Source organism: Chiroxiphia lanceolata, chromosome 28 (assembly GCF_009829145.1).
Source record: "Chiroxiphia lanceolata isolate bChiLan1 chromosome 28, bChiLan1.pri, whole genome shotgun sequence".
Classification (NCBI taxonomy): domain Eukaryota; kingdom Metazoa; phylum Chordata; class Aves; order Passeriformes; family Pipridae; genus Chiroxiphia; species Chiroxiphia lanceolata.
The window spans coordinates 3,074,296-3,089,369 of record NC_045664.1 but is presented as its reverse complement, the minus strand read 5'-3'; the positions used below and the strand labels follow the sequence as shown (position 1 = coordinate 3,089,369).

General features: G+C 50.2%; 1 protein-coding gene across 1 annotated transcript; it reads right to left on the bottom strand.

Moving 5' to 3' along the window:
• Positions 1-2,464: 2,464 nt before the first annotated feature.
• STC1 (stanniocalcin 1) lies at positions 2,465-14,050 on the bottom strand. Its single transcript, XM_032712565.1, has 4 exons — positions 13,672-14,050; positions 10,432-10,574; positions 8,620-8,831; positions 2,465-4,622 (listed from the first exon to the last, which is right to left on the bottom strand). The coding sequence occupies exons 1-4, from the start codon at positions 13,787-13,789 to the stop codon at positions 4,346-4,348; spliced, it is 750 nt and encodes a 249-aa protein (XP_032568456.1). The 5' UTR covers positions 13,790-14,050; the 3' UTR covers positions 2,465-4,345.
• Between the last annotated feature and the right edge of the window lie 1,024 nt (positions 14,051-15,074).

The window sequence follows — 15,074 nt, the reverse complement described above, 5'->3', positions numbered from 1 at the left end:
GGTTCTGCAGCCTCTCCGTGGCTGAGACAAGGGGGGGTCGCAGCAAAATCTCTCTGCTGCTCCTTTTAACACCGATTTTGGCCTCTTTTGGGGGGGAGGAACCGGTGAAACACAGGTCTGTGCTCTGTGAGGGAGAAAGGAAGGGCTTGGAAAGGTGGATTTGTTGGAAAAAGTCGTATTTTGTGAGGGCCTCGTGCTGTTGAACGTTGTAAGTGGAATGTCCTTCCCTCTGAGCAGACCATGAACGAGGCAGGGGGTTGGAACTAAATGATCTTCAAGGTGCTTTCCAAGCCAACCCATTCCAGGATTCCCTGGTTAAGAAGGATTTCAAGCCTAAATCCACCAGATTAATTTGGCCACTTCTTCACCCTGAACTACATATAATAAATATATATATATATATATATATATATTACATTTTATAGCTGTGACTGTGAATTCCTTGATTTCCAACCTACAAAACCTGCATCCATTTGCATTCCTGCTGCCTTTCCCTCTGCCTCTCACCCCCCTCCAAGACCTTTCCTGGTGGGAACCACCCCCCTGAGGCAATTTGTTTGCACTTGGATTATATTTTTAACCTCCTGCTTCACTTCTTTTAACTCCTTCCACAATTCCCACCTGGAGTGGCTGAATCACAACAGCAGGAGACAATGTCCTTTATTATTATTATTATTATTATTATTGTCCTTTATTATTATTATTATTGTTCTTTATTATTATTATTGTCTTTTATTATTATTTTTTTTGTTCCTCCTCCCTGCTTTTCATTTTTATATTATTTATATTATTTTTATATATTATTTTCTATTATATTTTCTATTATTATATTTATTTGTATATTATACCTATGCAGGTAGGAAGGGAAAAGGCTGTTCCCAAATTTCATTCCCAGTTGTTTTTCTCTCGGGGATCACACTCCTCCTCTCCTGCTCTCCCACTCAGGAAGGGTGAGGACCAGGAAAATAGGAATTTATTATTAAAAAAAAATGATAATGTCAATAATAATGCCAACAATAATGTCAATAATGAAAGACCCAGACACTAAAACCCCTTAAATTCGACATTTTATTTCGTTGCAGAAGAAAAATCCAACATAGGCCTCGTTATGTTACACATCTTTAATTATAAAAATAAGCAAAGAAAATAACTTGCATCTTTCTCATTACTATGATATGTTTCAAATAACCTCTTGTACGAACACACTGAGCTTTAAAAATGTAATTTAAACAATAAATAATGACATATACCAGATATGCTCACTGTTTATTCCAGTACTCAGCAAAAAAAAACAAAACAAAAAAAAAATCAAAACGAAAAAAAACCCCAAAGTCTCTCTCTCCCTTCTAGGCATCTTTAAATTATAAATACAATAAAATGCAAATTTATTAATGGCACAAAACGTTCTAAAGTGCAAACAAATCACGAGGAGACTCATGCAAAACGTTTCTAGAGAAGCCCCTCCCCTGCCCCCCCCCCCCCCGCCCCGAGAGAAGAAAAAAAACCCCAAAATCACTTTTGCCATGAAAAGGAAATTAAAAAAATAAAGATTAAACAGTGAAATCGCCGGACTTGGGATGGAGGATCCATACCGGGGGGGGGCTCTCCCACCTCATCCCAAACTTTCCCAGGGCATGGGGAGATCCTCTCCCACCTGCCCTGGTTAGGAGGGAGTTTAAGCCCAGCTTAGTTAGGGCGAGGTGACCCCCAGGCCTGCTCGGGGGGGGGGGGGGGGGACAAAAGTGCCGCCTCAAATCGGCCCCAAAACCCGACCAGTGGGACCCAGCAGAGTTTGGGGGGCACAGGGGGGGTTTCCCTGTGGCACCACAGCAATTCCAGCCGGGAGGGGGAGGATTTTCCCGCCGAATTCCCAACTTTATTAAGGGCACGAGTTTAAAGCGCTGCCGGGAAAGAGGAATTTTGGCGTGACCCCCCCAAAAAAAGATCGGCTTGGGGGGGATCTCATGCTCCTCCCCAGCCCCAAATCGGCTTTATCCGCCTTCTCTGGGGTTTCCTGGGAATGGAGAAGCCACTTTTCCATGAGGAACATCCCCATGGAAGGGCGGGGCTGGCAGGGAGAGGCTTTGGGAACCCCTGGAGCACCAGGGGGTTGTTTGGACCCCGTCCCGAGCCAGGTAAAGAACCTCTTTTGTAACTATTTCCATGGATTTGGAGCAGAATTCCCTGTCTCCCAGCTGGGATACCCTGGGGGTGGGAATCCCACAACCCTGGGATCAAAGTTCCTGCTCAACCCCCGACTTTTAAGGGCGGGATACTCGAGGAGCCTTTGGTTTTTTCACCTCGCAAAACTTCTCCTCGTTGGCCTCTCTGTCCCTGACTGACTGAAGAAGGAACAATATTGCATCTTCCTTACCCTACAATTCAGAGTCTTCAAAACAAAACAAAAAAAATTAAAATAACAACCCTCCACCGTCAGCAACCTTTTTTTTTTCTCTTTTTTTCCTTTTTTTTTTTTGCTGCTTCCGATTTTCTCACAGCACTTTGGGGCTACACTGAACGGAGGCAGCAACATCAGAAACGCTGCCACTGCATCTGGTTTCCATATATTAGCAGCAAGTTATTGTTTAAAGGCTTCGTGGTTTGGTTTTTTTTTTTTTTTTGTCTTTTTTTTTTTTTTATTATTTATTTAAAAAAAAAAAAGGAAAGCAAAACAAAACCGAAAAAAAAAAAAAGTTATATTGCTTTAGGTTTCGAAAAGGAAAATAGATCCCTCCTTTATTAGCTGGCTAAGCAGCTGAGGAAGAGCCATCCACTCTGCAGATGGACTCGGAGGGGATGGATTTGGAGCTGGCCTGGCTGATCCTGCTTTTTTTTTTGGCTCCCCCCGAGCGATTTGGGAGCGGGTTTGGGGGACCCCCAGCACGGGACCCTCTGCTCCTCTTCCCAGAGCCCGCTGAGGAGGAGGAGGGTGGGAGGAAAGGCAGCTCCCAGAGCGTGGATCCCTGTGTCCTCAGCTTCACTGCTGAAGCTTCAGAGGGTGTCGGGATTTTTCCTGCCTTTCCCAGCACTCGGCATTCCCAGGGAATTCCCAAAGCATCTGATAATTCCTACAGGAGCCCCCCAGCAGCACTGGGGTCTGAGGGGGTCTCACAGCAGCTCTGGGGGGACAGGACTGGCCAGGCTGAACTCCTCTTTGTTTTAATTTGTTGTTTGTTTTTTTTTTTCCCCTCCACTTTAGCCATTTCTGGCCCTGCAATTCCCATCCTGAACCATTTTTTTCCTCCTCTTCCATTATTTAAAAAAGGCCACGGAGTAGAATGTGAGCTCTTTAAATATGACAGAGATACTGTTTCCAGGAAAAAAGGAAAAAAAAAAATAAAATAAGAAACGAAAGAGCTAAATTACAAAACTAAGTTTAGGCAATAAAGTTATTATATTCTGCTCCTTTCAAGCAGACTCTCGTGGAATTTATGTACAGTACATGACAGATTTTAAAACTATTTATACCACAGTTAGAGCAAGACCTTTAATACTCTACTCTTAAGACAGGGTTTGTTTCTGTTAGGTTTCTTTTAAAGCTTTAGACAGTTAAATACAGTACATAGATGTTAGCTTTTAAATACAATGCAAGATTATGGAACCTTCTGACCAGCTTTCAGCCTCAGACTGGCAGCTCTTTGAATCATGTCTGGGGTACAAAACGTCCCTTTCCTGATTTTGGGGGGGGTGAGGGGGTGGGTTTAACTCATTTTGCACCGCGGTGCCAGGTCACGGGGACCAAACTCACCCCCGGCCAGTTTGGTGAATCCAGGGGTTACCAGAGCTCTGGTGGCAGGATCAGGACTGTAGGACACTAAGAGACCAGGAACCTGACATTCATATTCGTCCATGGCCAGCACAGATTCATAACACGAACTCCCCTGACACCTTTTTGGGGTGTGCAACAAGTTTTTAGTGCATCTCTTGTCCCCTAAGCTCGGGCAGGAGGGACGAGCTCCTCTCCTGGGGGCCCGATCCTCAGACTCCAGTGGCGTCAGCACTACAGTACTTTTAGATTTGGTGTCTGAAGGCCTGACCACTTAAGACTAAGACCTTTTAGGACATGATTTTTTTTTTTTTTGGGGGGGGAAGAAAAAGAGATGGAGACGTTTCGCTGGCGGGAAAAGCCGAGACGCCGAACGCTGAACCCACGCGGAGAAGTTTTGTTCGGGGCTGACGGAAGGCGGGGGGGACAGAAAACATCAACGACTAAACAAACCTAACCCCAGGTTTCCTAGGTGCTGTTCAAAGGAGCTACAGCACCCTCGGGCTGGGTGCATTTGCTCTGGAGCTTTGGTAGCAGTGCTTGGCATCCCCTCGGGGCCCCCGGGGCGGCCGTCACCTCTCACGCGCTCTCGGCCGAGGAGGAGCCGCGCTTGCCGTGGGCCGGGGCCGAGCCCTCACCTCGCAGGTTCCTGAAGTAGAGCTTGAGCTTCTGGGGCTCCGAGAGCCTCCTCCTGGAGAAGTCGGCGCGGGGGTGGCCCTGGGCGCAGTGGTCGGCCTGCAGCAGGTGGAAGAGGCTGGCCATGTTGGGCCCGATCTTCTCCATCAGGCTGTCCTTGATGGTGCTCACGGTCTCCTCGTCGCACTCCAGCAGGCTCCTCACCAGCTTGTTGTAGTATCTGCACCAGAGGCACCAACGTTACCCCAGCAAGGACCAGCAAAACAGCCCAAGAGGCAAAACAGCCCAAGAGGCAAAACAGCCCAAGAGCAGGTCCAGAGGAGAGCAACAAGGCTGGGGAAGGGACTGGAGCACAAGTGCTGTGAGGAGAGGCTGAGGGAGCTGGGGCTGTTCAGCCTGGAGAAGAGGAGGCTCAGGGGAGACCTCCTCACTCTGTGCAACTCCCTGACAGGAGGGGGGAGCCAGCTGGGGGTTGGTCTCTTTGCCCACCCAACCATCAGCAAGACAAGAGGGCTCGGGCTTCAGCTGTGCCAGGGGAGGGTCAGGTTGGAGATTAGGAAGAATTTCTTTGCAGAGAGGGTGCTCAGCCCTTGGAATGGGCTGCCCAGGGAAGGGGTGGATTCTCCATCCCTGGAGGTTTTTAAGGTGAGACTGGATGTGGCATCAGTGCCATGGGCTGGGAACCACGGCGGGGTTGGATCAAGGGTTGGACTGGATGATCTCAGAGGTCCCTTCCAACCCAGCTGATTCTGTGATTCTATGATTCAGAGTTTTTAAGTCCCTCATCCTGACAGTGCACAATGGACACGTCACCACAGGGTCCTTAAGGCCAGAAAAGAACTCCAAGATCAAGACCAAGCCTGTTGTCACTGCACCTAACAAACCCCCTGGACGTGGAGATGCTGTGCCCATGACACAGGGATGGAACACAACCACCAAAATTCGGATTTAATTGTCCTAAACCTGCTCCCACAGTCACCTGACTGGGCTCTGATGAGCCAAAAAAAAAGCCACGTTGTGGCACAGGATCAGCCAGGCCAATTCCAAATCCACCCAGAGCTGCTGCAGCTCTGGAAGGTGAGGATATAAGCACAGTGGGGTTGTTGTTATCCTGGTGGATTGGGAAGAAGGTAAAACCAAGGAGCTAAGGGCTGTACTAATTGGCTTAAGGGTGTGGTTTACTCTCCACTAAAGAATCCAAGTTTCTGGAGCTTTAGGAAGAAAAATAATCGCTCTTTCTACCAGCAGGTGCTGCCCATCCCCAGCCAGGAGCTGAGACTAAACTGAGCCCTGCTCTGAGCCAGAACAACCCTTCTGGGAACTGATCCATCCCTGTGGCTCCATCTCCTCCTGTCCCTCTGCCTTCCCCTGCCTTTCCAGGGCACCACAAGAGGGAGCAGCCAGTCACTCCAAGCCTGAGAGATGCTCGTATTCCCTCGGGGCAGATCTTTAGGACACACAGTTGTCACTTCCATGCATTAAATCCCAAGTGAGGACCTTGTGCTTCCCCCTGCTACGAGCCTGTCTCCCTAAAGCTTCATTTTCCTCTTCCAGCAGCCCTGAGCACGTATTCCTTGCTCCAGGAGGAGCCAGGAAATTGTGCTGATCCGTTTTCCCAGCCCTGTGAGAACAGTGATCCTGGGAATGATCCTCCATGGGGAGAAGGCAGAGCCAGCACAGCCCCACCAGCAGGGGCTGTCACAGCAGAGCTGGCACCTCACTGGACCAAGGAACACCTTCCCAGGGAGAAAGAGTTGGGAAAAAGAGGAGCAGCCCCACATTTGCTGCCTGAAAGGACGTCGGGGAACTTATTTTAAGCCTTTAAGGTCACCGTGACATTTTTCCACAGGAGCAGAGAAGAGAATAACCTGCAGGTGGAGGAGGGGAAGGAAGAGGGAAATGAGAGCTCACATCCAAACTCCTTTCCCAACTCTCAGCTCTGGCCTTTGGAGCAGCCAGGGGAGGTCAGCTGAGGTCAAAGTTTGTGCTGCACTTGAAGCACAAAAGGCCCAGGCTTTGGCTGGGTGTGAGCTCAGCCCAGCAGGGCTGGGACTGAGGGTTCAAGTGAGCCCAGCAGCTGATGGTGAACGAGCCACACTCCAGTTTAAATCAGTCCCAGCCTAACGGGACAGGAGGGGCAGATCCCAGCCAGCCTTGGTGCTTTCCATGGCTGGAGCTGCAATCCCAGAGCTTGGCAGTGCCTTCAGCAGCTCAGCTGTGAGCAGAGGCAGCAGGACTTTCCTCTCCTGCTGCTCCTGCCACGAGATTAAATCACAGGAAGGTGCTATGACCTTTAACTACTTCCTCTCAGCAGCCCAGGCCAAGTGGCACATTCTTATTCCGTGGCTATGTTGGGACAGGGGCTGGGAAAGCAGGATGCTTTAGGAGCCCTCAGTGTAAACTATTAGCTGGGAAATCCTGCTGCTTTTGTTACTCAACATGTCATAATATCCTCTGGCTCTGGCAGGGGCTGGCAGCTGTGGGGGAGGAGTTCCCTCCTGCTCGGGAGACAGAGGATCCAGCCCTGGCTTGGTCCTCTGGGAGGAACATCCCCAGCACTGCCCAAGTGTCCACACGTCCCCTGCTCACCCCAACCCCCCTCCAGCCCCACCAAGGGCTCTTTAATTCTACAGTCTATCATTTTAACTCTACAATCCATCCATTTAACTCTACAATCCATCCATTTAACTCTACAATCCATCCCTTTAACTCCACAACCCACCAGTTCAACCTGGGAATGCTCCTTGTCCCAGCCCTCAGGGAACACCAAAGCAAATCCCTTCCAACTTTCCTTGGGGAAAGAGGGGAAAGACACACAAACATCATTTTTGCCTTCCCCTCCCAGTATAGTTCTGCCTTCCCACAAATGTCATTTCCTGATTTAATATCTACACTAGAGTTCTGTATAACAGGACAAGGACTTCAGTGATCCTTGTTTGTCCCTTCCAGCTCAGGATATTCTGTGATTCTGTGGATAAATCCATGCTGGGCAGAGATGTAACATCTGTTTATCTGTTTATCACTTGCAGACCTGTCCTAGGGTAGGTCTGGAGGCTTCAGGTGCTTCTAGATCAAGCCAAGCAGCCACCCCAGAGGAGCTGAGGGGTTTGCCACGACCAGCCACTGCAGCTCACCCTGCTTGCACTCCAATTCTGGAGCATATTTACTCCAAAAGATCCCTTTTATCCCGATCACAAGGCTCAGCACTGATTGTTCCAGGCTTCAGGGGAAGCAATGCCTGCCCTTGCAGCGTGACTGAGCAGAATGCAGCACTCCCTGAAGGTGTCCCTTGTCCTTGCAGGAGGGGACGGGGCAGTTCTGGGCTCACATCAAGGTGCCAGCCCCGTGATGTGCCCGTTCCTGTGCCACCAGAGGGAACAGGGCTGGAGACAACCCTAAACCAGACCAGGGCTTGAGACAACCCTAAACCAGACCGGGGCTGGAGACAACCCTAAACCAGACCGGGGCTGGAGACAACCCTAAACCAGACCAGGGCTTGAGACAACCCTAAACCAGACCAGGGCTTGAGACAACCCTAAACCAGACCATTCAGGAGCCCAGAGCATCCCTAGAAATACGAACCACCAGGTTATGGCAGAATAAGGTGATAGAGGATCAGGTTTGCTGGTTCCCTTTAGCTTTTCCTGGTTTTTCCTGGTAAGGCAGAGGGCAAGGACTCGTTTTCCAAGTGCCATTTAAACCCAAGGGAGGGGGTGGCTGCAGTCTGGAGAAGGCAGTGAAGTTGGAGTGGGTTGAGAAGGGTTGGATGGAGCTCTGAGCATCCTGGTCCAGAGGAAGGTGTCCCTGCCCATGGCAGGGGGTGGAAGGAGATAAGCTTTGAGATCCCTTCCAACCCAAACCATTCCAGGATTCTATGTTTCTACTCCATGAAGCGCTCAGTATTCCAGGGATGCTGAATGAATGGATCTGGTTTGGGATTTAAAAGCCCTGTTCACCATCACACTGCCCTCCCACCCAAAGAATTAACACTTAAACAAGCTCCAGGCTTTGAAGTAACCCATGTCCAGTTAATTTTATTCTCTGGAGGTGTTTCTAAGTGTGTTTACCAAAAAGAGAAGCAGAAGAACGCTGGTAAAACTCGCCAAGGAGTTGAAGAGGCAGAAAGCAGGGCTGGGCTGAGCTGCACTGGGATTTTAGGGTTCAGTCAGCTCGGCCCTGCTCTTTTCACCCCATTCCTGTATTTTAGCCCCACGTACCTGTTTGAGAACTGGTTTGGGAGCTGCACGACCTCTGTGATGGCCTCAGGGTTCCGTTTGGCGATGCCACACATGTCCAGCTTGCTGTAACACTCCTCCTGCACCTCGGAGATCATCCTCTGGAAGGTGGAGCACCTGCGGATGGCCAGGAACACCTTGGACGTCACCCCGTTGGCAATGCACTTCAGGCTTTCCTTCACAAAAGCTTTTCCCTGCAAGCACAGGAGAAAAAGGGATTTTTTTTTTTTTTCCAGGGATTTCCAGGGAATCCAACAGAAAGGGAAGCACTGCAGGTGCTCCACTCTGCCTGGCTGCTGTTAATGACCCTCCCTGCAATTAGAGGCCTGCTGGAGGTCCCTTCCCAGGACTCTGATCCTCACAATTACTGCAGAAACATCACCCACAGCAGTTGGGATGCACACAGCCCACAGCTCCTGTTGCCAAAGGATTGAGGCAATGGGAGTCTTTGCATGAACAGACCTGGAAGTGCCAGGACTAGAGATGGGCCAATTCTGCCCCCTCTCTCCAGGAGGGGGTGGGATTGATTTAACCATCAATTTAATGCCAGAGGTTTAACACCTCTGGTTCACCACAACTCAAGATGCTTGAAGTGCTCTGAAGCTTGTCCTTGGGAGCAGGAGCACAGGGAACATGGGGCATGTTAGGAGGAAAACTCCAAGGAAAAGTGCCCTTGGCAGAGCTGCAGCCCTCCAATATTATCCCATTTATCCCGACTGCTGCTCTGGAGAGGCTGAGCTGGCCCTGCATTCCCAGCCCCAAAGTCTTCCAACCCAAACCCCAGCCCCGTGCCAGGTCACACAGTCAGAAGCCTTATTTTGTTAGAAGGACATTTCTATTTCCTCCTGGAGAGGAAACTTCTCCCTCCAGCCCAGTGAGCCCTCCCTGCCAAGTCCTCACACGGAGCAGGGAACGTGTGGAAACTGCCCCAGAGAAAACAGCCCCCAAGGATGTGTCTGTGGAGCCAAAACCCCGTGGCTGAGAGGAGCAGGAAGGGCTGCAAGACAGGGAGGGTTAAGCCTGCCCAAAGCCCAGCTCTAGAAGGAGGAGTTAAAGCCTCTGTTCAGCTCAGCACGTGCTCTGGTGCTGCAGGACTCGTAAAAGCCCTTTATTGAGCGCATGGAAAGGTTTTCTCCTGAGGGTTTATCCCGGAGAAAACAGCCCCCAAGGATGTGTCTGTGGAGCCAAAAACCCGTGGCTGAGAGGAACAAGACAGGGAGGGTTAAGCCTGCCCAAAGCCCAGCTCTAGAAGGAGTTAAAGCCTCTGTTCAGCTCTGGTGCCGCAGGACTTGTAAAAGCCCTTTATTGAGTGCATGGAAAGGTTTTATCCCAAGGGTTTATCCCGGAGAAAACAGCCCCCAAGGATGTGTCTGTGGAGCCAAAAACCCGTGGCTGAGAGGAACAAGACAGGCTGCAAGACAGGGAGGGTTAAGCCTGCCCAAAGCCCAGCTTTGGAGGACTTAAAGCCTCTGTTCAGCTCTGGTGCCGCAGGACTCGTAAAAGCCCTTTATTGAGCCGGAGCTCAATGGAAAGGTTTTATCCCAAGGGTTTATCCCGGAGAAAACAGCCCCCAAGGAGCTGTGCCTGTGGAGGGCTGTGTCTGTGCCTGTGAAGGGCTGCAAGACAGGGAGGGTTGAGCCTGCCCAAAGCCCAGCTCTAGAAGGAGGAGTTAAAGCCTCCTCAGTTCAGCTCAGCACGTGCTCCGGTGCCCCATAAAAGCTCTTTATCGAGCCGGGGCATGGAAAGGTTTTATCCCAAGGGTTTTTCCCGCTCCCCTCCGTGCTGGGGCCGTACCTGAGTGTCGAATTTAGCAGCGCTGTAGAGGAAGGACTTGCAGATGTCGTACATCCCGTCCGTGTCACACGTGGAGTTCTCCAGGCAGGCGAAGGCCCCGCAGCCCACCTGGAGGGCCCCGTTGAGGCACCGAACCACCTCTGCTGCAGGGAGAGCCACGGGGAGCATCAGCACACGGACACGGCTCCCCAGGGCCACAGAACCCTCCCTCAGAACCACAAACCCCTGCCCCAGAGCCAGGGTGAGCCGTGCTGGGCTGCAGGCGAGCAGCTCCTGGGGGCTGGGGGGAGAGGGGATGAGGAGAAACCAAAGGGAAGGTGCTCCCAAGGCTGGAGCTCCTCCGCTCTGGAGGCAGGCTGGGGGTGTCCACCTGGAAAAGGGAGACCCTTGAGCCCCTTCCAGTGCTTAAAAGGGGGTTATAAAAAGAGGGAGAGTGACTTTTTATAAGGATAGGAGAAGGGGGAAGGGTTTTAAGCTAAAAGAGGAGAGAATGAGGTGGGATATTGGGAAGAAATTCTTTGCTCAGATGGAGGGGAGGTTGCCAGGAGAAGATGTGGCTGTGCCAGCCCTGGAAGTGTCCAAGGCCAGTTTGGGCAGGTGGAAGGTGTCCCTGCCCATGGCAGGGGGTTGGAGCTGGATGAGCTTTAAGGTCCCTTCCAACCCAGACCATTCCAGGATTCCATAATTCCAGCATTCCATGAACTGAAGGTGTGACCCAGCGAACCGAGGAACAGAAAATGCAGCTCCCAACACCTTCCCACGTGGATTAAAAGAGGGACAACACCTGAGAGTCCTTGGCTAGATAGATCTGTCCCAAACAAATCCTGATTCCAGGCATTCCCAGCTTCATTCCAACTCCCTCTGGAGAAGGGATGGGCCCAGGAAGAGCACCAGGTGCTCAGATCCTCTCCAGAGGCTCAGTTCCCAAACCTATGGCTTTGTGAAAACAGGACTGAAGCGATGGGGATTGCCAAGGAGATGCCACGAAATTTGCACTCCCTGGGATGTATTTGTGCTTCCCTAAAAAGCCTGAAGCCTCAAGAAATCAGATTTTAGCCCGTGAGTCCATTATTAGCACTAAAAAGGACTTGGTGCTAAACCCTGACCCGGTGGTTTGCAAGCACAGCCAAGAAAGGTCATTTTTTGCTGAAGATTTTGTGAGGAGAAGGGGCATTTGGGCAGAGAAAGTTGAGGTAAATGGAGCTGACCATGGATAATTAAAATCCTGCAGGCAGTAGTTAGGCTGGGCAGGAGGGTATCCATGTCATCCCAGCTTTTCTCGTGCAGATCCCGTGCCTTCTAACAATGAATCAGCACTATTGCCACATGATTGCCCTGAAATTAGGAGGGATTAACCTTTTTTGGTGAGATGAACATCTGCCCCCTTATGTGTCTGGGCAAGGCATATTCATTACTTTTGCAGCTCGTGTTACCAGACATTCTTTCAGGCAGAAATGCAAAGCCATGGAGCTGGGAGGTGTGGGAAAAGTGAGGCTTTGGTGGAAGAGAACACACCTTATCAAGAGCTGAGTTGTAGCCTAAAGCCAATTCTTTACAACTGGGATTTTTTTTTTTTTTTACAGAAAAGAAAAGGAGAAATAACATTAAATAATAATAATTAAAAAATAAAAACCCAAACAGTGAACTCCTCCTCATTCTTGCTTCCGTGCCTGAAGGGAGAAATATTTGGTCAACTCATCCTCTCCCCGGTTCACAACCTCCCCAGTGCAGGGGTCACCCCCACGATTCTGCTTCCACAGGTTCAAATTCTAACTTTGCTCTGCAGCAGACTTAAGGAGGAATTAAGCTTTTATTGTTTTAGGCACGGTGCAAGAGTGAGACCCCACGTTTCTATAGCAACCAAATACAAAAGGAACTCGAGCAAACACCCCGCTCTAATGCTGCAGAGCCTTGCAGATCTAAAATAAGGCAGCTGTTAATGAGCTCTGAATTAGAGCCTTAATATCTTTCCAGTACAGTAGAAGAGAGATTTTTAATTCCCATTGTTCGAGACAATGTCTCCAACTTATCTAAAGCATCAAAGTGGAGACATCCAGAGCTGACTTGCCAGTGATTTTTTTTTTTTTTGCCTCCATTGTAAAAGCAAGTTTGTTAAATGTCACAACCGTATTTTTATCGTCCCAGCTCGCTGATAGCAATCAGTTTGGGGAAATAAAGGCGAGCAGGGGACAGTTTCTAGGTTACTGCATTCTCCAAAGTCGCAGCTCTCTCTCTCTCTCTCCTCCTCTTGGAATGAGCAGATGTTTGGCAGAACAATGGTTCAGGCCAATTTCCACGGATTTTTATCAACTTCCTAAAAAGCGAGGGATTTAACACCAAAGTGGGGCTGCGGTTGGAGAGGGGAGGGAGGTACATGCAGGTAGGGAAAATAATAATAATAATAATAATAATAATAATAATAATCAAAAGTACATGGAACTCATTTAGGAGCTGGAGGAGGAGGAGAGAGGCTGGATTTTTGCATCCCTGCCCCAGCTCCTGAAGGAGATTCCTTCTCCAGCTCTGCACCAACACCCTCCTGTCAGACCCTCACGTTAATATTTGTGCCTTAACCAGCCCCTAAGTTTATAAGGGGGGGGGGGGAAAAGGGGGGGAAAAAGGGGGAAAGAAAGGAGGGGGGGAAAAAGGGGGGGAAAAAAGGGGAGAAAAAAGGGGGGGGGGGAAGGGGAGAAAAAGGGGGGAAAAAGGGGAGAAAAAGGGGGGAAAAAGGGGAGAAAAAAGGATGAAGGGGAAAGAGGGAAAAAAAAGGGGGGAAAAAGAAGGGGAGAAAAAGGGAGAAAAAAGAGGGGAAAAAGGGGGGGGAAGAAAAAAGGGGGGAAAAGGGGGGAAAAAGGGGGCAAAAAGGGTGGGGGGAAGAGGGGTGAGAAAAGGGGGAGAAAAAGGGGGGAAAACGGGGGAAAAAGGGAAAAAAGGGGGAAAGAAAAAGGGGGGGGGGAAACAAGGAAAAGATAAAAAAGGGAAAGATAAAAAAGGAAAAAGAAGAAGGAAGGGAAAAAGAAAAAGAGGGAAAAGAAGGGGGAAAGGAAAAAGAAGGAAAAAGGAGAAAAAAGGAAAAAGGAGAAAAAAGGGAAAAAGGAGAAAAAAGGAAAAAGAAGGAAAAAAAGGAAAAAGAAGGAAAAAAAGAAAAGAAAAAAAAAAGAATAAAAATCAGCAGCAGAGCAATCTGAGACAGTTCAAGACACGAGGGCTGAGCTCCAAGCCCTCCTTGCTGGGTGTTACCTGAGTTCTGGGCTGCCACCCTGGGCTTCCTGGGGCTCACAGAGTCATTCTGCTCGGCTTCGTAGGATGCGGACGCACTGATCGCCAGCAGCAGGAGAAAACCAGGCTTTAGGAGCATTCTCTGACAAGTTTCCGCTAAGTGTGGGGGGTTTTTTTGGGTGGTTTTTTTTTTTTTTTGGTGGCTCTGTGTGTGTGTGCGTGTGTGTGTCTCCTCTTCCACTCCGGCTCGAGCGAAGATGTGGATCTGGATACGCGAGAGACACAGAGAGAGGGGAGAGGCTGCGGAGCTCGGGGGATGTTCGGGATGCGCTGGATGTGCCGCAGGATCCGTGCGGCCCCTCTGGCTCCTGCTCGTCGGGGGACCAGGAGCAGCCCAGGGCTTTTATAGCCGCCCTTATCGGTCCCCCCCCCGGGCTGCGGAGCCAATCGGCGGCGCTGGGCAGAGCCAGGGGAGGACTGGACTCATTCAAGCCCCACGAAAACTGCAACTTCACAGGAAGGATGTTTTCCAGCCAATTAAAAGTACCTGCCAAAGCAACAATAACCGAAAAGTTAATCTGCTCGTGGAGGAGCGCTGGGAAAAGGGAGGAGAAGTGGGGAAAGGGGGAGGGGGGGGGGGGGAGGGCTTCCTATGGATAATTGAGCTCGAGGAAATGACAGCGCTGTCCTAAATGTTCCCCCACCCCGCAAGACAAGCACCTGCCCCGGCTGGAGAGCTGTTTTCCCACCCGAGCAGCTTTGGCAGGGATCCTTGGAACAGGCTTCCCCCTTCCCCCCGAGGTGAGCGCAGGTACCGGTGCGTTCGTGCTGCTGGGGAGGCATCGCTGCTGCCAGAGCACGTGTGTGCCGAGCTGAGCCCGCGGACTCACACTCTGCACCTCACGTAGGCACATGCAAATCCCCCCCTCCCTGCCCAAAACCCGAGTCCTCGGGTGCTGCCTCCTTATCTCCCCCTCACCTGCACAACTCCCGGAGTAAAGTCGTGGATTCACACCTCGCCCTGGCTTTTATTCCTTCCCGGCGAAGCTCAATAAGCGATTTTTTTTAGGTGTTTGGTGCTTTCCTTTCCTCCCCCCCTGCCCCCAACCCACTCCAATCCTGTTTTTCAGATTTCATAACGGGAGGAGGCACCCTAATGCCTGATTTAATCTTCATTTTAATAGGCACATAATGAGGATTAACACAGCAGAGGACTGATTATCCTGTGTCCCAGAGACAATTTAAAGCTCGCTGCGTTCGAGGGATGAAAGTACAAGTAGGGGTATTAAGCCTTGGAGCTGAAAGGAAATCGGGAAGGTGCGTGGAGGAAGATTTAGAGATAAAAAGTTACAAGTCCCTGCAGCTTAGAATGAGCCAAGAGATTTAGATATCAGGTATTGCTGATCAGGGGGGAGATTGGAGCT